We start from the raw sequence: 25,916 nt of genomic DNA, 5'->3' as shown, positions 1-25,916 counted from the left end.
AAACACAGTACACAACTTGCAATAATTCAACTTACAACTCTTCAACTTTACAATAATGCAAAAGCAATATACATTCATTAGAAACCATATTTTGAATTCTGAATGTTCATATTTTTTACAAACTAATTATACATAGTATAATACTTTCACAAGATGCTAGGAAATGACAGTGAGCTGCCCCTCCCAGTCACCCACTGAGTCATAAGGATCAACAACTGACACTCTAACGTACAGTATTGCTAAACTTTGATGTTCAGTAGGTTACATGTATTCAATACATGTAACCTAGTTATAATATTTTGACTTACAATGGTTTATCAGATGTAATCCAATTGTAAGTCAAGGAGCATCTGTACTTGCCCTTACATTGACTTAATTGGTTTGGGGTGGAATCCAAAACCAATTTTTAAAGCTTCCCACGAAATTCTAATTTGCCAAGAACTACTGGTGGATAGATGTGTCCCATTGACTTCTTTCTCAATCTTTTTCTTTTCAAATTGTTCAGTTTCACAGAAGATTATTTTCTAGTATTACTTTTGTTTTTCTCCTTTTCTTCTCATACAGTTTTTGTTACAAATCTTCAAATTATGAATACATTGTTCCTCTCTCCTTTAGACTACAAGCTCTGACCATCTATGTTACTGCTCTTATTAGTTTTTTTTTCAATCTATTATTCTTCTCTCCAATTTCATCCCTCTGGAATATAAATATACACTTTTGACTGTATTTTCCTAATGAACTAATTAGTATTAATAGAAAGACTATTGGAGTTAAGAAATCAGAGTTCTTCCAGTGAGTGTCTGTGTCACACTGAGAAAATTATTCACCCTCTCTAAACCCCAGGCCCAATCAATAAAATAAAGAAAAAAATAAAATAACCTCCCTCATAATATTTTTAAGATGATCTTAAAAAAATCTCTTGTGGTAAGAACACTTAACATGAGGCCTATTCTCTTAACAAATGTCTATGTGCAAAATACAGTATTGTCAAGTATAGGCATAGTGTAATGCAAAAATCCCCAGAATTTATTTATCTTTTGTAAATGAAATTTTATACTGGTGGAAAAACAACTTTCCATGTTTTTTTTTCGTGAAGCTCCTGGCAAGAACCATTTCATTGTTTCTTTTGTGTACATCTCATATCAATGCAACCACCAATATTTGTTCTTCTGAGTCTAGCTTATTTCAGTGAGCATAATGTACTCCAGGTTCATCCATGTTGTAGCTAGCAGCAGGATTTCCTTCGTTTTTTTAAAAAAATACTTATTAGTGCATTACAGTTACTGTAATAATGATGTTCATTTGGACAAATTCATATATATATATATATATATATATATATATATATATATATATATATATAAAATAGTTCACTTCATAAATGTATATAAAATAGTTTGCTCCATTTCAATCCCTAGTTACTTCCTCTGTCCCTTCCTTCCTCCTTCCACTTGAGCCTCTTAAAAATTATCTTCCTTTCATTTGCTTCTTTTACTAGTGTATTATGGTTTTAAATAAAGTTGGAATGAATTGTGATATGTCATACTTGCACATGGCATAATATGGTTAACTTCATTCCCCAGTTCTTCCCCTTTCCTTCCTCTTTTCCCTCCCCATTGGTCCCCCACTTCAACTCCACTCATCTCCCTTCTGTTTTCTTGAGATCCTTTTTTTTATTCTTTTTTTCTCTCTAGTTTCCACATTTGACAGAAACTCTTGACCCTTGTCTTTCTGAATCTGGCAATTTCAGCACATAGCATTTTTATAAGAAATAAATGAAACTGAAACTACATAATAAAAATAAATGATTTAATACTCAATAATAAAACTAATTTTAAAAGACTGTATCTTTGAAGGTCTTTTTATTCCTTATCTATTTTTTGCTGCAACTCAATACAATATTCTATATTCTTTCTGAGTTATATAGTTCTGTTTTTTTACAAACCCACTCTCATTCCTAATTTTAAATTTTAGCATATGTATTCTATGACCCCCAGTGCCCAGTAAAATGTTATTCCAGATATGGCAAGAATTTTATGTAATCTCAGTTCAAAATTCTTAATAACAACAGGGATAGATGGTATGGCTTTTTACCTAGCTACTTTATTGCTACTCATCAAACATATGCAAGGTCCCAGAAAAATATCCAAAATGCTTATTTACTTCAGGTTGAGTTGTCACCTAATCTAAATATGGTAGGAGTTCAGAAGCAGCTCATCTCTCTTCAAGTCATCTACTATTCAAATCTTTCTTATCTCTGCTAATATTATTTCAAAATCCCAGTCAGTTCAAATCATTATATATCTTTGACTTCCTTAGATCTAATCCATCTATCCACACTAATGCTTTATACAAAGTGTCTCTCACATTCAGCACAATGATAAAATATCATAACTCAGTGTTTTTCCAGAGATGTAAAGTTAAATTTTTAACATTCAAAATAAAAGAATGTAATTCACTATACTGCAGAGGGAAAAAGAAGGTGGGGAAATCATATGATTACCAAATAGATACAGGAAAAATATTTTTAAAATGTCAATACCCTTTTATGTCAAAAACACTCAACAAACTAGAAATAGAGGATTCACACAAAAAAATAATAGCCTATTTTATAGTTAATGCTGAAATACTGAATGTTTTCTCTCCAAAATAGGAAAAAAAGGCTAGAATTTTTGGTTTTACAATTTAAATGTACCACTTTGCTATAGTCACAGTAGCAAGAAACAAAAGGTATAAAGCTCAGGGGGAAAAAAAGAAAGTAAAATTATCTTATACTCAGATGGCATGAGAAAAACCTAAGGAAATTAATTTTTTATAAAATCAAAAACTGCTACAACTTTTAAATTAGATTAAACAGGTAATATAAAACTTAATTACATTTATAAATACCAATAATTATAAAATAAAAGTAATAAACAATTTTTAATTCAACTGAATGAGGAAAATCTTTTTCCATGTAGCAAAAAAATGAATCTTGACCCCTACCTCATACCATATACAAAATGATTTTAAATGGTTCATAAACCTAAACATAAAAGCCAGACCAGAAAGCTTCTAGAAAAAATTATGGATATATATATATATTCACAACCTGGACAAGACAAAGAATATAAAAGGCTGGGGGTCATATCAGGAAAAAAAAGGTAAATTGGATCTCATCAAAATTAAAACATTCTTCCCATCAAAGGACATGTAAAAAAGGTCTAGGCACACCTCAGAGTGAGTAAAATATATGCAGTGCTTATAAATGACAAAGGATCTGTATCTGTTAGAATTATCAGAAAATTCACAAAGAATTTTAAAATTTGTAAATAATTGATTAGAAAGTTGAAGAATCCCATGAAGAAAGAGAAGAATATAAACATCTCATAAAAAGATACAAGAATGGGTTATAGCTGCAGAAAAAGATGCTTAGTATCAGTACTTATGAGAAAAATGCAAAATGAAACTATAATGAGAAATCATTTCACACTCATATGAATGGCTAAAATTTTAAAAATAATTAGAGCCTGGATTTAGAGAAACTAAGATTCTCGCTAAGTTACTTTCACTCTATATCTATTCATGATTATAAAATGGAATGGCTACTTTGAAAAACTGTTGGGAAGTTTTTTTTTTAAAGTTATCCACCCTAACCCAAACACTCCATTCTTGGGTATCTATATGAAAGTGTGTATCTATAAAAAATTTGCATATATGTATTCATGCAGAATGGTAATAACAGAATACAAGACAACTATCAATCAACAGCAGAATGAATAAACAAATTGTAGTATATTGATCCAATGGAATACTACTCAGCAAAAACAGGAATAACAATGGATGAATTTCAAAAATACTTTTAATGGAAGAAACTAAACAAAACTACACACTCATGAACACACAAACAAACACACTGTGGAATTCCACTACGTAAAATAAAAAAATAGGCAATCCTAGGGTTGGGGATGTGGCTCAAGTGGCAGCACGCTCGCCTGGCATGCATGAGGCACTGGGTTCGATCCTCAGCACCACATAAAAATAAAATAAAGATATTGTGTCCACCTAAAAAAAATGAAAAGTAAATATTTTTAAAAATTAGGCAATCCTTGCCTACAGTGATTAAAATCAGAAATACTTGCCTCTGAGGCAAAAATGAGGTCAATTGGAAAGAGAATTAGAAAACTCTCTGGAATGATGGCAACACTCTATATCTTGCTTGGAGTGGGGTTACAACTACAGATAACAATAGTCAAAGTATCAAACCATATACTTAAAATCTGTGTATCTTGCTATACAACTGGGAGAAAATAGTTCACCAGGAAACATTCTTTTTAAATAAAAAGAATGGTTCACTTCACTAACTTATAATTATCTATGTTGTCACAAATGACAAGATTTTTTTTTCATTTTTAAGGTAAATATTTATTCCATTGTGTATACACACCACATTTTTTTTGCCCATTCATCCACTGATGGACAGATGACTCTATATGTTGGCTATTGCGAATTGTAGTACAATGAAAATAAAGTACAATTATCTTTGAAATATTGATTTCCTTTTCTTTGGATATACACCAAGTAGTAGCTTCTAGATCTTATGGCGGTTTTGTCATATATATTAAGGAACCTCCATATATATTTCCATAATGATTGTATTAATTTACATTCCTATTCACTGAGTACAAGAGTTTGCTTTTCTCATAACCTTGCCAATTTTTCAATAATAATCATTTTAAAGGATTGAGATGATACATCTCATTGTGGATTTTGATCTGCATTTCCCTGATGATTAGTGATGTTAAGCCAGGCACAGAAAGTTGATCTCTAGTGGTTACCAGAGATGCAGTGGATAGGAGAAAGAGGGGGTTGACCAAAGGATATGCATATATATAGTTAGATAGGAAGAATAAGTTGAAGAGATTTTCTGTGCAGCATGCTGACTATGTTAATGATAATATATTGTATACTTGAAATATACTAAGGGAATTTTTATTAAGTCTTACCATGAGAATGACAACTATGAGAGGTAATGCACTTATTAATTAACTAGATATACCATCTCACAAAGTATACAGTGTATAAAAAACTTTCTATTGTGCATGATAAATGCAATTTTATATCCCGATTTAAAAACAAAAAGGCAACTCAAGTAATATAATTATTTAATACAAGGAAGAGAACTGGTATGTCAATAGAATTACCTAATACCTTTTTCAGAAATAATATTTCAAGGATTTTCAAAGATTTTTTTCAAGGGTAAAATAATTTTCAGTATAAGTAAATGAACCCAGTCTTATGGGTTCTTCTAAATAGAGAAACTCATTCTTGAGAAAAACAAAGAGGAAACCAGAGCATATAAATATTTCAGTCTCTTAGTAATTAAAAATATAATAATTCACAATCTGGAGGATTTTAAGACACGAAAGAGCCCAACTAAACAAAGGTGAAAAGATCAAACATGGGATGTAAAACTAACAGCTGTGACTTAGTGAGTTAACAAATATGCTGAATAAAAACAAACTCAACAAAGTGCTGGAAAGTCTGTAGCTTCCAAGCAATTAACACACTAATCAGAAACACTTGCAATGTATAATCAGTCCCATTTCATTCTAAAAGCAAGAATTATTTGGTTATAATGGATTCTTTCCATTTAGAAGTAAAATTAAGGAAACAACTAGATAAAGGTATGCATGAAGCAAAGAGGAAGTAGCCCAACTTGCTCTACCTAAGGAGTATCTATTTTCAGTGAATAAGATAAAAAGTTTGGACTTCATCTCTTCAATATCTCTTCAATATCATTCCTTCCACATTAAAAGTCTGAACACATCAGCTAATTCCCTGGTAAGACAATGTAAATTTGAAGGTTTGCATTCATACTTTTATTTTCAAATCTCAACACCAGTTTTAAAAGTGAAATCATCATTTCAATCATGTTATTAATTTCCAATTAGTAAATAGCCAGAAGTGAGTCTAACTTCCCATATCTTGAATTTCTAGACAGAAATCCAGAATTAGAAAACACTTTAGAGGACTGGACTAGTAACCAGAGTTTAGGCTCTAATATGAGGTAACCACAATTATCTTTTTTTAATAGTAGTTCTCAACATTTTCATACCTGACACACCTATATCATTTGTCATAACACATCAGAATCTTTTGTTCTATCTATACATCTCTCTTCATCTACACCCTCTGATCTCTAAACCCTTTCCTAAAATCATATGTCCTATCTCAATACTCCCTCATAATTACTTCCATGTGTATTTTCTCCTCCTTTCTCTCTACAATGAATGAGGTACTCTAGGAGGTTAGAAGTCATAGGGAGAAATGAGCAATGCACAACGTCTTTGGGGCAGAAGGGACAGTAGCCCAAGTGAAGTTATACTCCTTCCCAATTATACATGTTAGAAATTATTATTCTATTACATGTAATGCTTACACATGGCACTGATTTAAATTTAAATACCACTATCCTGAATTATTTAACTTTCCCACTTTTTGTTTTCCTCCTCAATCATCATACAACTACTAAGGTAAAGTTAATTACCTTCATAAATATTTAATAACTGATAGAACCAAGGAATAGAGTCAAGATGGCATTAAAATTACCTCTAGTTTTCCTCAAAGTTTACAAAAATAAGCTAAGTTGAACAAAAACAAAATATTCAGGGAAACATAGATTCTGCTTTTCATTCACTGAATGATCAAATACATTGACATTAGAGAATTTATATTAGCATAAAAGTAAATATGTTTAATAGTTTATTTTTATTAATACATTCAGGACAATGTAATTAGGGAACTGTATAATGTTAGCTGAGCCTAGATCACCCCAAACTTGTAAATTCCATACTCATAAACATGTGTCAAGGTGAATAATCTCATGAGGATTTTTTTAAACTCCTGAACAGGACTGGCAGAGATAGCTGTTAGTCAAAAGGAAAGCAAAAGAACTTTATGGACAATTTAGCCCTTTTAGAGCACCAATATCCTTCTACATAACACTAGAATATAAGTTCCCTTCGAGTTGGTGAAGATCACATGAAATAATATATATGAAGGAGTTCTATAAATTATAGTGGATTTGTGAAATTTAAATGCCATTTCACTGATGAAGATAAGAATTACAGTAAAAAAATAAAAATGTTATATTAAAGAAGTAAGATACTAAACAAATCCTTGCTGCATTAGACAGACTTAAAAGACACATATGCCCTACAAATTGGATCAAGAAATTTATTCAAACTATATGTCTCAGGATATAGTGAATGGCATTGATTGGATCCTAAGTCTCCCTCTCTTGTATTTTATGATGCCCATTCAGAATGAGCCAGGTTGAGAACATCACCAATTCCATGTTCTAGGTCCATCTGTTGGCAAAAATATAATGCAAACAGCTTTAAAAGTGCTATTTTCAATGAAATATCACAGAACAGCTTGTCCCAATGATATTTCTAAAGCTTGCCTGCAAACCGCCTACTGGGAAATCCAACTGAAAGAGAAGGGGAAAGAGAAAAAAAAAACATACAGATAAAAAACAGGAATGAAAAAGGAAACAAAGGGTAAAGAAAGACTAACAAGGAATGTGAACTCTGAAAAAAAAATAAGGAAGAATGAGAGGCACAATATCAAACACAAATGACATTAGTTAGAAGCCATAAGGAACAGAGAACTTAAAATATCTCTCTATAGGAGATAGAGAAGTAAGCATAAATAATGCAGTATGTTCAGAGGAATAAAGATAAAAGAAGAAGGAAAACATCAGAACACACTAACAGCTCAATAATTGGAGTATCATTAAAATGCTGTGAAAGGGAAACGTGAAATAGTCATTTTTCTGAACTTCTCTTTTAATGCTTGTAATACACAAGGTTCATTTTTCCAAAAGCTAATACAGACTTCAGTGTCTATTACCAACTTCAAAGGAAGCAAACATCCTTTTGTGAGACCCTTCTTTTAATTTAAAAAATCCATTACATATCATAATAGTCCGAACATTACAATATAAGTAGTATACATGCATTGATTTAAAAATACATTCTAATGTAGATGATGTCATTTAGGAAACTTACCTGGGGTCGAATAACTTTTACAATATTTTTGAGGGCAGTGTCAGGGGATGGAGGTGAGCAGTCAGGTGTTGGGCCTGTTGAGCTGTTTCTATGGTTACTAGTTCCTGGAGCAGTAATTGCTACTTCAGAGGCATTATCTGGGAATAAAAATAGAACTATCATGAATCTAATCACTCATTTTACCTTTTAAGACCTGAAATTACTTTTGTGAATATGAATTGAGATTTCATCTTATGACTGGTATCAATTTTACAAGAACATAATGAGGAATATGCTCATTGGTACATTTTAAAGATAATGTTTTCAAATGTTTTGTTTCCTGTTAAAATAGTATCCCCCCATAGTATAGTTCCAAGAATATTAATATCATTCAATTCACAATGACAAATCATGCCTCATCACTTTTAAGACTGCAACTACTACATGAATGACTACGACTTTACCTTAACTTAAAAGGAATATGATCTGGCCAAAGCTTTCCTCATAACCTTTCAATGAGTATTCATTTTTATTAAGTAGGAGTTTCATCTCTCTGTGATTCATAAAACCCAAACACAGGACTCCTCAAACAACTTTCCCTGAAATCCCTCAAACTATAGAAAAGAAGGCCAGTAAATGAAGCCTGAATGAAAAACTGACATTTTTTAAAACAGCTTTATAATGTAAACAAACAAAATTATAACCCCAAGAAAATCATATCATTTTATATGGTCAAAACTAAATGAATGAAATTTCAAAATCTAAATGAATCTTCCCTTATGTTGGGTATTTGATGGGGTTAATATGAGGCAAGGTAGTAAAGAAAAATTTCACTTGAAATTCTGCAATAAGTGTAACATTTTCTTCTTAAATTTATATTAAAATACAATTTTGGAAAGTTTAAAATACTTGAAAAATGATGGAAATATCTGTAATAACTTCTGCTAGCATATATATCATTTTGGCAATCCTCTACAACCTTTCATGAAACCAGTATGATGAAGAGATACCTGACTCCTGTGTTCAATGCAGCATTATTCACAATAGCCAAGATATGGAATCAAACAGTGTCTATCAATAGATGGATGGAAATAAAATGTTATATATACAAAATGGAATATCATCGAGCCTTTAAAAAAAGGGGAAATCCTATCATTTGCAACAACATGGATTAACCCAGAGGCCACTATGTTAATTAAAATAAGCCAGTCACAGAAAAGTAAATACTGCATGTTTCTCACTTATATGTGGAATCTCAGCAAAGTTAAAACTTATAGAAGCAGAGAACAGAATGGTGGCTGCCAGGGTCTAAAGAGGTATTACTGGTCCAAGAACACAAATTTTCAATTACATTGGAGCAATAAGCTCAAGAGATCTCTAAAATACTTAATAAAAAGCAGTGGTAGCCTTGAAAATTCATAAAAGAGTAGAAATTGTTTTTAACATGTGCAAAAAGTGATATGTGAGGTAATCCACATGTGAATTACTTATTTAGCCATTTCATAATGTATATATGTTTCAAAACAGCATACTATACACAATAAACATATGTATATTTAATTTGTATTTTTCAATTAATAGTAATTACAATTTTTGAAAAATAATTTCTTGACGTGTTGTATATTGGAAAAGAGAGAATTCAAGGATGTCAAAGGCTTTGGCCTGAGTAACTGAAAGGATGCATGCTACCGGTAGTAATAGGAGTCTGTAGGAGGATCACACAGTCTCACCTTACTATTTCCAATATTGTCTCTACCCCATTTTCTTTCATTTTTAATTTTGGACTAGAAGGAAATAATGCTAGAAAGAATTTATTCCTTTTATCATTTATTGTCTCTGTTGTACTTTTTCATTTTGTTTCTCTGTACAGCATTCAGAATAGTTTCTTCAACTCATTTCCCCGTTTATTAGTTCTTTTTTTTAGCTGTGTCTAATCTGCCATCAAAACCTTTCTTAATTTAAAATATACTTTTCAATTCTAAAATTTCCATTTGGTTCTTACTAAAATACACTATATCACTAGTTAGAATTTTTCAGTCCATAAAAACATTTTTAAGCTTGCTTTTATTTATTTGAAAATTGCAAGTAAAGTTGTTTCTCTCTCTCTCTCTCTCTCTGTGTGTGTGTGTGTGTGGGGGGGGGTGTTTAGAAGGAATTAATAAAGGTATTTTAAAATTTTTTGGTTGACACGTAATAATTGAATGTACTTATGAGGTAGGATGTGATATTTCAGTACACAGAAACAATGTTTAATGATATGGATATTAGCATACAAATAGATATGGATAATTAGCATACAAATCATCCCAAACATTATTATTTGTTTGTGTTTTAAATAGCTTATAAAATTAGGGAAGGGTAAAAATGGAAAGATGATGGTCAATAGATACAGGAGCATCAGTGGACAGGAAGAATGACTTCTAAAGATTTTGGTTTGTTTATCTGTACCTGATAATTCTAGTATCTGCAGTCTCCATGGGTCTGTTTCTGTGATTTTGATTTTCACATGTGCTATTCTATTGTTTGTCTCATTATCAATTTTGTGCTGCTATTCACTCAACTGGTTAGAGCAAAAAAATGCAGCATTAAATTTAGCTAATTATTTCTCTTTAGCCTCTGTTAATTCAAAAAAGCATCAAAATTTACATACAAACACCTATTGCTGAAGTCTGTGTGATATTAAGACAATTTAACCTTTCAGGATTTCAGTGTTCTTAATTATAAAAAGGAATGATTAATAGCTATGTTGTAGGTTTAGATGTATAGATAAAATAGAAGATAAATAACTGTGTTACCAGATATACAGTAGTTTAATAAATGAGAGTTTCCTTTTCTGCTATCAAACCAAATATCATCAAAATTTTAAAAATGTAGAAGATGAAAGAAATTCCAGGGAAGAAAGCGAGAAAAGAAACAGAAAGGATCATGAATACTTCAGTGAAATTTGAGGCCAATATCTTTTATCTATTAACACAAATGGTAGGGACAGAATTTAATTCCAAAAATAAGAGATAATCCCTTGAGAGCTTGAAGGATATATCTAGAAAGAAAGATTTTCTATGAGGAATTGGCCCACAATACATGGAAGCCAAGGTTCTAAGGTATGCATATGGCAAGCTGGAGACCCAGGAGATCCAATGGATAGTTCTAGTCTGAGTCAAGAGGACTGAGAATCAGGAGAAGTGATGTTATAATTATAAGTTCAAGTCCAAATGGATCTTAATCGAAGAAGAACTAAAATTTCAGTCCAAGTTAAAAGTCCAAAGGAAATGTTCCAGTTCAAGCAGTCAGGCAGGAGGAGTTCCCCTTTACTCAGTCGGCTTGCTCTTCATCTACAAACAACCTCACAGGCATACTGAAAATAACGTTTAACCAAATAGGCTGCAATAGGTGGAGGTGGGATGGAAGGGGATAGTTAATGAGTACAAGAATGCAGTTGGATAGGAAAAGTAACCTCTGATGTTCCTTGCACAGCAGGGCAACCAGTAGAGAGAAACTTGAATGTTCCAAACAACAACAACAACAAAAAAAAAGATAAATATTTGAGGTGATGGATGTGCTGATCACCCTGATTTCAAAGTAAATTGCCACACTGTGAGCAGTCTTATGGAAGGCCCATTTGGTATGGCAAGAGACCTATGCCCACCATGAGTGAAACTTGTCAACCACTACATAAGCCAATTTGAAAGCAGATCCTTCATTGCCAGTCAAGCCTGGAAATGACCTAAGTTCTGTGAAACAGTTTGACTGCAGCCCAAAGAGAGACCCAAGCCAATGGTTTTCAGCTACATTCTTTCTAGATTCCTGCAGTGGGACACAACCATGGAAGTTTATTACAGCTTTGGGAAACTATAGATAGGCTATAAGTAGCCTGGTTGGAGCACTGAATATCCATGGAAAAGTGAATGAAGATGATATTGGTAAGATAAAGTATTTAAATGAAAGATAAATGAAAAGGAAATATTAAAGTTTTTGTTTAGAAAAAAAAAAACAGCCACATTATGTGCCTGAAATTTGTTTTCCTTAAAACTATGATCAAATGCTGCTTTCACCTATTTTAAAAAATACAGACTACAAGGTTATAGAGTCACTTAAAAATACTTTACATGAAAGAAGCCACATCTGTGTGCTAAAGGGTGAAATAATTGAACAGCAACTTCAAGATGATTTTCAGTGTTTGATCAATTCCAATCTATAAAGACCTTTGGTCTTATCTATACCAGAGAAGTTCTTTTAATAAGCCAACAACCCTAGAGTTGGGAAGGCATTTTAAAAAATCCAAAATCTCATTTCAACAATGAAAAGTAACCCAATGAACAAACTGGTAGAGGACTCGGCTCTTTCTTCTCATCCATCTACTCTTCATTCTTCCCATTCTTTATCCCTTAGCAGGAAGAGAGCATTTACTTTAATCATTTATCAGAATTCTTCTGTCATTGGTGACAATATTATTAGGAGAAAGGTTTACATGTTTTATAGATTCTCTACTCAGAATCTCAAGGGTTTAGGAGGATCTCAGGAAGTTGCTGACAGAATTTCACCATCTTCCCAGGATGGTGCCAGGTGCCTTGATAAGTGGGCACTGACTCTCCCTAAAGTGAAGTTAGAAAATGAACTTGCTAAACTCCCCCCAAAAAATTAGAGAAGTTAGAGATGAAATGACTATTCTTCTATATCAAGAGGAAAATTCCAATATTCTTCCACACTCATGAAAAAAATAAGTCTATTTTAATCAGATTCTGTGACAGTTTATATACTGACTCATATGTATCATTTATGAACTTCTATTTACTCTCTTTTAGTGACAAAAGCATTAGCATCTCTCAGTCTTGTTTTGTACCCCATACTTGCCATCATATTAGGAACTTTCAGATTCCTCATAGTCAATCACCTAGGCCTAAAAGTTTTTTCAATTCTACTCATATGAACTTTGCCTTAACTCTGTTAAGGTTTCCATGTCAAAGCTAACTTATGTACTTCACTATAAACATCAATGGCTTCATAAAGACATATAATCTCTAAGAACCCTTTATGTAGATACAATATTGAATCATTTCTACTCTCAACTCCTTCACTAACACTATACCTACTGCTTAATTTCATTGAGACCCCTAATCCTTTTATCCATCTGATTTCATCCATTCTATCAATTCCTTTGTGGTGTCTTGTTTATTCAGCTTAGACACAATGGTCCATCATTTTCCCTTTTTTAAAAAATTTACTTATTTATTCTAATTTGTTATACATGACAGCAGAATGCATTTCATTCATAGTAGACATATAAAGCACAAAGCAGAGTCACACCATTTGGGTCTTCATACATGTATTTAGAGTAATCATGTCCATCTCATTCCACTATCTTTCTTACCCCCATATCCCTCCCTTCCCTTCCTTCCTTTCCCTCCCCTTTGCCCTATTTAAACTTCCTGCATTCCTCTCATGTTCCCCTCCATCCCAATTAAAGATCAGCATCCTTATATCAGAGAAAACATTCAACATTGGTTTTTTGGGATTCACTTACTTCACTTAGTATAATGTTTTCCAACTCCATCCATTTACCTAAAAATGCCATAATTTATTCTCCATTTATTTATTTATTCCATTGTGTATTTACACCACATTTTGTTTATCCGTTCATCTATTGAAGGGCATCTAATTGGTTCCAGAATTAACTATTGTGAATTGTGCTGCTATAAACATTGATATGGCTGCGTGCTGTTTTTAAGTCCTTTGGGTATAAACTGAAGAGTGGGATAGCTTGGTTTATACCAGTTATGTATGGTGGTTCCATTGTGTCTTCCGAGGAATCTCCATACTGCTTTCCATATTAGCTGCACCAACTGGCAGCCCCACCAGCAATGTATGAGTGTACCTTTTTCCTCACATCCTCACCAACACTTATTGTTGTTTATGTTCTTAATAGATGCCATTCCGAGTGGAGTGAGAGAAAATCTTAGGGTAGTTTTGATTTGCATTTCTCTAATTGCTAGAGATGTTGAACAGTTTTTCATACTTTTGTCGATTGACTGTATATCATCTTCTGAGAAGTGTCTATTCAGTTCCTTGGTCCATTTATTGATTGGGTTATTTGTTTTTTCATGTTAAGATTTTTGAGTTCTTTATATATCCTAGAGATTAGTGCTCTATCTGATGTGCATGTGATAAAAATTTGCTCCCATTCTGTAGGCCCTCTATTCAATATATATATATATATATATATATATATATATATATATATATATATATATATATCTGAGAAGAAGTAGCTTTTTAGTTTGAATCCATTCCATTTATTGATTCTTGAGTTTATTCTTGCACTATAGGAGTCTTTTTAAAAAATATTTTATTTTTTAATTGTAGTTGGACACAACACCTTTATTTCACTTATTTATTTTTATGTGATGCTGAGGATCGAACCCAGGATCTCGAACGTGGGAGGCGAAAGCTCTACCACTGAGTCACAACCCCAGTCCCTAGGAGTCTTATTAAGGAAGTTGGGGCCTACTCCAACATGATAAAGATTTGGGCCTACTTCTTCTTCTGTTAGGTGCAAGGTCTCTGGTTTAATTTCTAGGTCCTTGATCCACTATGAGTTGAGTTTTGTGCATGGTGAGAGATAGCGGCTTAATTTCATTTTGTTGCATATGGATTTCCAGTTTTTGCAGCATTATTTGTTGAAGAGGCTATCTTTTCTCCAATATATGTTTTTGGCACCTATGTCTAATATGAGATAATTGTATTTATGTGGGTTTTTCTCGCTGTCATCTATTCTGTATCATTGGTCTACAGGTCTATTTTAGTGCCAATACCATGCTGTTTTGTTACTATTGCTCTGTAGTACAGGTTAAGTTCTGGTACAGTGATGCCACCTGCTTCACAATTCTTGTTAAGGATTGCTTTAGATATTCTGGGTCTCATATTTTTCCAGATGAATTTTATGATTGATTTTTCTATTTATATGAAGAATGTCATTGGGATTTTGATTGTAATTGCATTAAATCTGTATAGTGCTTTTGGAAGTATGGTCATTTTGACAATATTAATTCTGCTTATCCAAGAACAAGGGCGATCTTTCCATATTCTACAGTCTTCTTTAATTTCTTTCTTTAGTGTTCTATAGTTTTCATTGTAAATGTCTTTCACCTCTTTTGTTAAGTTGATTTCCAAGTATTTTATTTGTTTTTGAGGCTACTGTAAATGGGATAGTTTTTCTAGTTATTCTAGTTGTCATTGATGTACAGAAATGCCTTTGATTTATGGGTGTTGATTTTATATCATGCCATTTTCTGAATTCATTTATTAGTTCTAGATGTTTTCTGGTGGAATTTTTTTTGATCTTCTAGGTATAGAATCACATTGTTGGCTAATAGTGATAGTTTGAGTTCTTTCTTCCTATCCATATCATTTTAATTTATTTCATCTAACTGCTCTGGCTAGAGTTGCAAGAACTATATTAAATAGAAGTGGTAAAAGAGGGCATCCCTGTCTTGTTCCAGCTTTTAGAGCATATGCTTTCAATTTTTCTCCATTTAGAATGATGTTGGCCTGGGGCTTTGCACAGATGGTTTTTACATTGTTGATATATATTCCTGCTATACCTAGTTTTATTATGTTTTGAACATGAAGCAGTGCTGTATTTTTTCGAATGCTATTTTTGCATCAATTGATATGATCATATGATTCTTTAAATCTACTGATGTGATGAATTACATTTATTGATTTTGGTATGTTGAACCAACCTAGCATCTGTGGGATGAACCCCACTTGATCGTGGTGGACTATCTTTTTGATATATTTTTGTGTTCGATTTGCCAGAATTTTATTGAGAATTTTTGAATCTCTGTTCATTAGAGATATTGTCCTGCAGTGTTCTTTCTTTGATGTGTCTTTGTCTGATTTTAGAATCAGGGTGACACTGGCCTCAGAGAATGAGTTGAAAGTGTTTCCTCTTTTTCTATTTCATGAAATGATTTGAGGAGTATTGGTATTAGTTCTTCTTCAAAGGTCTTGTAGAACCTGGGTGCGTATCCATCTGGTCCTGGGCTTTTCTTGGTTGGTAGTCTTCTGATGGCATCTTCTATTTAATTCCTTGAAATCAATATGTTTATCTTATGTATATCATCCTGATTCAGTTTGGGCAAATCATATGACTCTAGAAATTTGTTGATGTCTTTGATGTTTTCTATTTTATTTTAATTATCTTCTGTATTTCTGTAGTGTCCATCATGATAGTTTCTTCTTCATCACAAATATTAGTAATTTGAGTTTTTCTCTCCTTCTCTTCATTAGCATGGCTAAGGTTTATCAATTTTCCTTAGTTTTTTTAAAAAAACAATTTTTTTGTTTTGTCAATTTTTTTCAGTTGTTTCTTTTATTTCAATTTCACTGACTTCAGCTCTGATTTTAATTATTTCCTCTCTTCTACTCCTTTTGATGTTGATTTGTTCTTCTTTTTCTAGGGCTTTGAGATGAAATGTTAGGTCATTTATGTGTTGACTTTTTCTTCTTTTAAGGAATGAATTCCATGCAATGAACTTTCCTCTTAGCACTGCCTTCATAGTGTACCAGAGATTTCCATACGTTGTATCATTGAAAAACTCTAGTGTTTTCTAATCTCCTCTTTGATGACTTCTGGCAACCCATTGTTCATTCAATAGCATATTATTAAGCCTCCGGGTGTTGGAGTAGCTTCTATTTTTTTATTTTATCATTGATTTCTAATTTCATTCCATTATGATCTGATAGAATACAGGGTAGTATCTCTACTTCTTTATATTTGCTAAGAGTTGCTTTGTGGCATAATATATGGTCTATTTTAGAGAAGGATTCATGTGTTGCTGAGAAGAAAGTGTGTTCACTCATTGATGGATGAAATATTCTATATTTGTCAGTTATGTCTATTCTATATGTCAGTTACATCTAAAGTTATTGATTGTATTATTAAATTCAGTAGTTTCTTTGTTTAGCTTTTGTTTCGCACCTATCCAGTGGTGAAAGAGGTATGTTAAGGTCACCCAGAATTATTGTGTTGTGGTCTATTTGACTCTTGAACTTGAGAAGAGTTTGTTTGATGAACATAGATAATCCATTGTTTGGGGCATATATATTTATAATTGTTATGTCTTGTTGATGTATGGTTCCCATAAGCAGTATGAAATGTCCTTCTTTATCGCTTTTAATTAACTTTGGCTTAAAGTCTACTTTATTTGATATGAGGATGGAATCCCCTGCTTGTTTCCACAGTCCTTGTGAGTGGTATGTTTTTCCCAACCTTTCACCTTCAGTCTATATATGACTTTCCCTATGAGATGAGTCTCTGAAAGGCAGCATATTGCTGGGTCTTTTTTTCTTTCGTATCTAATTTGCCAATCTATGTCTTTTGATTGGTAAGTTTAGGTCATTAACATTCAGAGTTATTATTGAGACATGATTTGTTTTCCTGGTCATTTTTGTTTATTTTTGGTATTTAACTTGACTTAATTTCTCCTTTGATTGGTTTTTCCTTTAGTGTAATTCCTCCCTTTGCTGATTTTCATTTCCTCCTCATGGAATATTTTGCTGAGGATGTTCTGTAACAGGTTTTCTAGTTGTAAACTCTTTTAACTTTGGTTTTTATTTCAGGACCTCAGACAATAAAGAAGGTTTTTATTTCATCAAAATATAAAGTTTAATTTTGCTGGATATAAGATTCTTGGTTGGCATCCATTTTCTTTCAGAGCTTGTTACATGTTCTTCCAGGATCTTCTAGCTTTCAGGGTATGGGTTGAAAAATCTGCAGGTATTCTGATTGGTTACCCCTTATATGTAATATGATTCCTTTCTCTTATGGATTTTAAAATTCTCTCCTTATTCTGTATGCTAGGCATTTTCGTTATAATGTGCCTTGGTGTGATCTGTTGTGGTTTTGGATATTTGGTGTCATGTAAGCCTATTGTATTTGATTTTCCAATTCATTTATTCATGTTTGGAAAATTTTCTGATATTATTTCATTGAATAGATTATTCATTCATTTGGTTTCCTCTATTAATTCCTTCATGCTTTCCTCTATCCCAATAATTCTTAAATTGGGTCTTTTTATGTTATCCTATAATTCTTGAATGTTCTGCTCATGGTTTCTTAACATCTTCACTGTGTGGTCAACATTCTTTTCAAGATTATATATTTTGTCTTTATTGTCTGAGGTCCTGTCTTCTGAGTGAACTAATCTGTTGGTGGTGCTTTCTATTGAGTTTTTAATTTGGTTTATTATTTCTTCATTTCAAGGATTTCTGCTTGGTATTTTTTCAGAATCTCTGTCTCCTTATTTAAGTAATCTTTTGGTTCCTATATTTGCTTATGTAGCTGTTTATCAAAATGATCTTTTTCTGCCTATATTTGCTGTCTTATATCATCCTTTAATTCACAAAACATTTTAATTATTTTCATCCTGAACTCCTTCTCTATAATTTCTTCATTATGCTTGCCATGGATTCTAATAATGTAGTATCTTGGTTTGTTTGGGGAACTTTCTTTCCTCATTTTTTCATGTTGTTCATTTGACTTTCCTTCTAGCCCTTGGTATTGCTTCCAAGCTAGGGGTTGCCACAAGTAAGATGCAACAAAAGTGTCCCAAGATAGAGGTGGCTGCTTTCAGTGATGGGGTGTCAGGTTGTGTGCATCCTATTGGTGGCATGTTCAGAGGTGCAGCTCTGTGGCAAGCAGTGTTGCAGCTGGTGGCTGTCTCCAGACACTATGTGGTGTCCCCAGGTGCAGGTTATGGCTTGTAGAAGACTATGGTAGTGGTTGCAGTGTTCTAAGATGGAGTCAACAGAGGAAGCCCCTTGTTAGTAGATGGGGGCCCACCTGTGAGTGGCAGCTGGAGTTCCTACACATGGTCAGCTGCCTGGTATCCTGACTGGGAGTGGCCACCAGGATTCCTGCACAGGCGGGGAGCCTTGATTCCTGCACAGAAGCAGCTGTCGGGGATCCTCTAATTGCTCACAGAGAATCAGTATTCCTACTACTTGAATCTCAGGTCATGAAGTGACACAGAATGCAGCCTCCCTCTAGCCCGCCATCTTGGATCCCTCATTTTCTAACTCTCTTTGCCAATGACTACATTAAAATAAAACTACAAGTTTTATTTTACCAAATACATGAGCAAAACACTTCCTATTTGCAGTTGACACTTTAATGTTCTCCAGATTCAATTTCAGTCTGAAAGATTTATTCCCCTAGCTGTTTAAAACAAACATCACTGGTAGACAGTCTTCAGCCATCAAGTTTCTTTTAGAATTGCCTCAGCTGAAGAAAACTCATGCCATAAGGTCACGCCCCCTCCTAGGAGCAGTCTGCTTTCCATGTCTGACCAATACATCAGGTGCTGTTCTATCACCAACTTGGCATGAATTTGAAGGGTTATCCCAATTTCAGTGTCCCCCAGCAAGCTTGTGGATGGCCATATTGAGACTACACCAAAGCCTAACCTCTCCTACTGCCTTTCCTTCCAAAATTTTCTAGCATTGCTTCAAAGATACCTCTTTTTTGTTAATTTTTAAATTGATTTAAAAAAAATAAATGACAGCAAAATGCATTACAATTCTTATTACACATATACAGCAAATTTTTTCATATTTCTGGTTGTATATTAAGTATGTTCACACCAATTCATGTCTTCATTTACTTTGGATAATGATGTCTATCACATTCCATCATCCTGGTTAACCCCTGCCCCTTCCCTAACCCTCCCACCCCTCTGCCTTATCTAGAGTTCATCTATTCCTCCCATTCTCCCTCTCCCACTATGAATAAGCCTCCTTATATCAGAGAAAACACTCAGCATTTGTTTTTTTGGAATTGGCTAACTTCACTTAACATAATCTTCTCCAACGCCATCCATTTACCTGCAAATGCCATGATTTTATTCTCCTTTATTGCTGAGTAATATTCCATTGTGTATATATGACACATTTTTTTTCATCCATTCATCTACTGAAGGGCATCTAGGTAGGTTCCACAGTTTAGCTATTGTGAATTGTGCTGCTATACACATTGATGTGGCTGTGTCCCTGTAATATGCTGTTTTTAAGTCCTGTGATTATAGACCAAGGAGTGGACTAGCTGGGTCAAATGGTGGTTCCATTACCATATTTCCAACGAATCTCCATACTACTTTCCATATTGGCTGTACCAGTTTGCAGTCCCACCAGCAATGTATGAGTATACCTTTTTCCCCATATCCTCACCAAAACTTATTGTTGTTTGTCTTCATGATAGCTGCCATTCTGACTGGAGTGAGATGATATTTTCGAATAGTTTTGATTTGCATTTCTCTAATTGCTACAGATGATGAACATTTTTTTCATATATTTGTTGACTGATTGTATATACTCTTCTGAGAAGTGTCTGTTCAAGTCCTTGGCCCATTTATTGATTGGGTTATTTGTTTGTTTTCTTGTTTGCTTGCTTGTTTTGTTTTATTTATTTGTTTGTTTATGTTTTTGGTGCTTAGCTTTCTAGTTATTTATATTCCCCAGAGATTAGTGCTCTATCTGATGTGTGAGGGGTAAAAATTTGCTTCCAAGATGTAGGCTTCAAAGAGAACTCTTAATAAATCTCCTGTATGCTAACTCCTATTTAAAATTCAGCTTCCTGGTCAATTCATCCTGTATTGAACTGAAACCAATTGCTTTCAAGTGGTCCCTTTTGCAATTTTTTTTAACAAGTAAGTACTCATTACTGACACAGAAAAAAATACAATGCTAAGAATTGTGTTTATAATTTAATATGCTCTTAGAAATCATTCATGTCATGAAAAAAATATTTCCAATAGAAAACAACTAAAAACTACCAACAGACACTCCACAAAGTAAAAATATGAATATAAATCTAATGGCTCAAATTTTGCTCAAGCCTTTGGATAGAAGTATATGTATGGTGTATCTTTTGGTTTTGTATTGATTTAATTAATGTGAAAAGAAAATACACAGAGGGTTAAACGTTCAAGCAGAATGATATAGTATAGAATGATAAGTGAGTCATCTAATTCCTTCTTAAGTCCCACAACCTATTCCTAATTTATCATGATTTCTTGCAGAATTCATATGGAAAGATAGGGAAATCATATGTACTTCTCTTTTACATAGTTTTCTAATACACGTGAAAGCATATGATATCATTTTGCAATAGTCTTATCTAGGCTCCATTTTAGGTTTCTACCTATTTTCCCCTCTGACTATCTTGCTTTTTAATTCATTGTTGTTGCTGTTGTTAGAAAGATGGATTTTATTTTTCAGCAACTAATCAGGTAAATGAACTTCAATTAATGTAAAAATCCCCTTTAACAAGCTTAAGCAATGAAGACAATGAATATTCCCTATAAAAGAGAGTCTAGAATCAGAGTTGCTCCAGGTGCCAAATGTTAGGGCTCTTGATTCTTTTCTATGTGGTTTTCTCAGTTCTGCTCACTTCTGTGTGATGCTTCATCCCCAGGCTGGATAAAGACAACTGCAAGAAGCTCCCAGAATATCAGACATGATAAAATCAAGATAAAATACCAGTCATCTATTCCTCTTGTATATTTTAAAAATCTAATTAGTCAAATTCTTATCAAATGTTCATGTCTAACCCAATCACTAACAAGAGCTGTCTTAGATGATTGAGCACTACTCCATGAGAGGTGGGTGCTGTGGTCTGAATGTTTGTCCCCATTGCCCATATTTATAAGTTGAAATCCTAATTCCTAAGATGTTGGTGTTAGGAGGTTGGGACTTTGGAAGGTTATTATGTCATGAGAGCAGAGTTTTCCCCTATTAATGCTATTTAGTTCCCTCATAAAGACACCCCTTCCAGCAAGTGAAGCTGCAGTGAGAAAATACCCATCTAGAAAGAAGTAGGCCCTCACCAGACACCAAATCTGTCAGCACATGATAAATGAGTTGTCTGATTGCTTCCAATCAGTAAGAAATAAATTAAAAGAAATAAATTTCTGTTGTTTATAAGCCACTCAGTTAAGAGTATTTTGTTAAAGCAGCCTGAACAGACCAAGACATGGGGACAGAGACAACTGCTCTTAGAATACATGGTCATAGAGAAGACCATATCTACTTGATAAAATCAAGATTCTATTAAAGATTAAGAATGGGGAAGTCAAGAAAAAAGTACCAGGCAGAACATCAGTAGTGTTTACTAGATGTTGTAAGTTTTCCATCATTTCTACAATAAGATAGGAGTATAAATAAATGTACACATTCAATTTACTCTTCATTGTCTCCTTTCCTTCTAGTCCCTCCCTGGCCCTTTCTCTCTTTCCTTCATTTTTACAAGGCTCTGCATGATCTGTTTCCTTTTACCTCTCAAGCCTCCACACTTTATCCACTTGATTTTTTTTTAAGTTGAATATCCTTCCAGCCTTCATTTGCCTCAGGTCAAAAATCATTTCCTTCAAAAGTATTTCCTTAGCCCACCTAATATGAAACTGGAAGGACAGAAGAGTATGATGAAGAAGAAAGATGTATGTGCAAGTAAAAGTGAGGTGCCCCTGTAATCTGACCCCATGCCAACCTGTAAACAGTTACACTGACTATGATCTATTCTTGTGCTCCTGTTATACTAGATCAAGGTAATACACATTATGTCTAATTTGTCTTCATATTGCCATAACACATTACAGGAGGATTCATTTTAGTAGGAGTCAGGACTCAATTTTTGAATAGTCAAATTATTATGGATAAAATTTTTTTCATGCATTTTAAACAATGTGTTTCTTAGAATTTACTTAAGAGCTACAAAGTACCAAAGGAAACAAAATTCTAAAATTTGAGAATTTAACAAACGAAGTTAAATGTTCAACTAAAACAAATTTAAATTTTAGAGATATTATTAATGCCTGTTGTATTTTATAGTCTATCAAATATTATTTGTGAAAAAGTTCATGTGAGAAGAGTGAGAAATATTGATAAAATCTAAATTAGAAATAAGTATTCATAATCCAAAGAAATTATTGGCCTTATTTTAATTATGACATAATTTATCAGTTATGGGGATATAGGGGTTAGCATCAAATTATCTGCAAATCCTTGTTCATTTTGCAATCACTGATCTCAGAGAGCATGATCATTAGAAAGGTAACTTCAAATTAATAGTGACTTTCATTTCCTTAATGTAGTAGAGAATAATGGGGATTGTAGATCATCATATCAGTATTTTGTGGTGGGGTTTAGTTTTCCTTCAATTAATATTATACTTGGATCAAAATGAATTTATATTTCATGTCAAATGTTGACCTTTTTGAAAGGTCTGATGCCTTTATTAATAAGCAAAATTCCTCCTTGGGAAAACTAGCAATTTCCCAATTCCCTACTTTTCATATACGTGAATACAGTTTAAGAGATTAATTTTTTTACATGTTCACTGCAACATGTGAACTATGACCTAACCAGTGTCTACACACTAGCACACATATAATACAGTTGTGAGATGTTTGCTATACAAATTAAGTACGTACAAAATATCTTATGGAACTAATGGCTTGGCTTTTATCTAAAATATCAGTAAACTCTAGAAAACTGGGTAGAAATCACCAGTGACAAAATCTCATTGTCCAGGAACCCATATATACTTGGGTTATCTGGCATTATGGCATAAGTGTGGCCACAAATTGAACTGTTATTATCATATGAATGTGTATTTATCATATGAATTCCTTTGAAATGTTATTATATTCTTCAAATTATATAGATAGCCATGAGGACAAACTTCACACATTATAAGAGAATTATAGTATATAGAATTATATTTAGATACACTTGGGGAAAAATCAGATTGCATTTCATATGCTTTTAGAAATCAGATTGAACTGTCTCAGAATTTCCAAAAAGCAAAATGGGAATCAGAAGTATTTAATTCTAGACCATCTCCTTTCTGTACTCATAGCAGCAGCAAAGCAACTGGAAGCAAAGATTTCCATCTTTTTCTATCCTAGAAACAATTCTATGTTCCCATGGTTGTTCTCATCCTTCCTTATTGGAGTGTTTTCCTATGCAGGTAATAGTATCAGTAAGCAGGGATAAAGTTTTCCAATACCATTATCTGGGATTTAAATACCATTAATCCCAACACTCCAAGGGTCCATTAAAAGTTGCTTTTCCATATTTTTTAATCTAAATTTTGCAGGTTTAGTAAATTATTCACATAGTTCCCATGAAAACAATGATTTTTCAGTGATTTTTGTTTAAAACTGAAGAGCAATTTTTGTTGTTAACAAAATTTTGTTGAAATAGTGATTACAAAGATAGATAAACTTATGAGTGCAAAAAATACCTAATTGTTGTAACCTTAGAGGTCTAATTTTAAAAATGTGTGACAAAATAGAGTATATAATTTATTTTAACCACTTAAAATTGTGTATGAAAAGAAAGTCGTAAGAGGCTGTACTTACTCAGGCTGGTGGGATAATGAACTATTTTTCTTATTATGTTGCAAATTTACACAAATAGAAACACATTATGTGTACAATTTTCACACTAGCTTTTTTCACTTAGAATTATTTTCAAGATATGGCCGCATAGATATTTATAACCCTCTTATTTTCATTTTTTACCCCAATTTTTTATTTGTTCTTTTTAGTTATATGTGACAGTAGAATGTATTTTGACATATCATATATGCATGAAGCATTATTTCCCATTTTTATGGTTGTACATGATGTGGAATTACACTAGTCGCATATTCATATATGAACATAGGAAGCTATGTCTGATTGATTCTATTGTCTTTCCCATACCCATCCCTTCCCCTTCCCCCACTCCACCCTGTCCAATCCGGTGGACTTCCCCCACCCCTTGCCTATTGTTAGTCAGCATCCACATATCAGAGAGAACATTCTGCCTTTGGGATTTGGGATTGGCTTATTTAATTTAGCATGATAGTCTCCAATTCCATCCATTTACCAGCAAATGCTATAATTTCATAGCTGACTATTATTCCATTATATATATATATATCACATTTTCTTTATCCATTCATATGTTGAAGGGCACCTAGTTGGTTCCATAGCTTAGCTATGTGAACTGGGCTGCTATAAACATTGATATTGCTATGTTACTATTGTATGCTGATTTTAAGTCCTTGGGATGTATACCAAGGAGTGGGATAAGTGGGTCAAATGGTGGTTCCATTCCAAGTTTTCTGAGGAACCTCCATGGTGCTTTCCATGGTGGTTGCACCAATTTACAGTCCCACCAGCAATGTACCTCATGTTTTCATTTCAACTAATGTATAGTGTTCCATTTTACCAAAATTTACTTTTCACTCGCCTACTGAAGGATGTTTTGTTTTTTCCCAAAGTTTCATTTTTACAATGTTGCAATATCTTTCAAAGTCTCAGAGTTTTATTTTAAAAAGGTACACTTCACATTTTTAAAAGAAAAGAAAATTATATATTGTATTTAAAGTCTCCTGTGTACCCTTCCCAAGCCCACTCTACTCCCTCAACAGAATGGCTACTATGAATTCGAAATGAATTATTTCTGTGCATGTTTTAATTCCTCCACTATATCTGTGTGACAATCAGTAATTTGCATTTTATTTTACATTTATATTAAAGTGTACATATTCTTCCACAATGTAAATATATATTATTGAATTGTCCTCCAATGTGTTGTGCCAATTTATACTAATATGAGAGTTCTTGTTTTTATGTATCTTTGACAATAACTGATATTGGCAGAACTTTTGTTTTATGTCATTCTGGTAAATGAATATGAACTTATACCTCACTGTGGTCTTAATTCAAATTTCCCTGCAGTCTCCTGGGTGAATTGTTTGTTGACCCTCAAATTTACCTTCAGTTAATTGCCTTTGCCAATTATTTCATTGCTTTTTGGTTTTAGCCTTATTTTGTA

General features: G+C 33.1%; 1 protein-coding gene across 11 annotated transcripts in view; it reads right to left on the bottom strand.

Moving 5' to 3' along the window:
- Positions 1-25,916, bottom strand: part of Anks1b (ankyrin repeat and sterile alpha motif domain containing 1B) — a 1,117,917-nt gene that overhangs the window by 657,806 nt on the left and 434,195 nt on the right. For all 11 annotated transcript variants that reach the window (XM_058571278.1, XM_058571279.1, XM_046419347.2 and 8 more), the window contains one exon: positions 8,055-8,191. In XM_058571278.1, coding sequence (XP_058427261.1) covers positions 8,055-8,191 — 137 coding nt within the window. The remainder of the gene's footprint in view (positions 1-8,054; positions 8,192-25,916) is intronic.

Source organism: Marmota monax, unplaced genomic scaffold (assembly GCF_021218885.2).
Source record: "Marmota monax isolate L192 unplaced genomic scaffold, Marmota_monax_Labrador192_F-V1.1 WCK01_AAM20220418_F8-fsc00036, whole genome shotgun sequence".
NCBI lineage: Eukaryota > Metazoa > Chordata > Mammalia > Rodentia > Sciuridae > Marmota > Marmota monax.
Note: the sequence above shows the minus strand (reverse complement) of the source record. Positions and strands in the feature narration are given on the sequence as shown.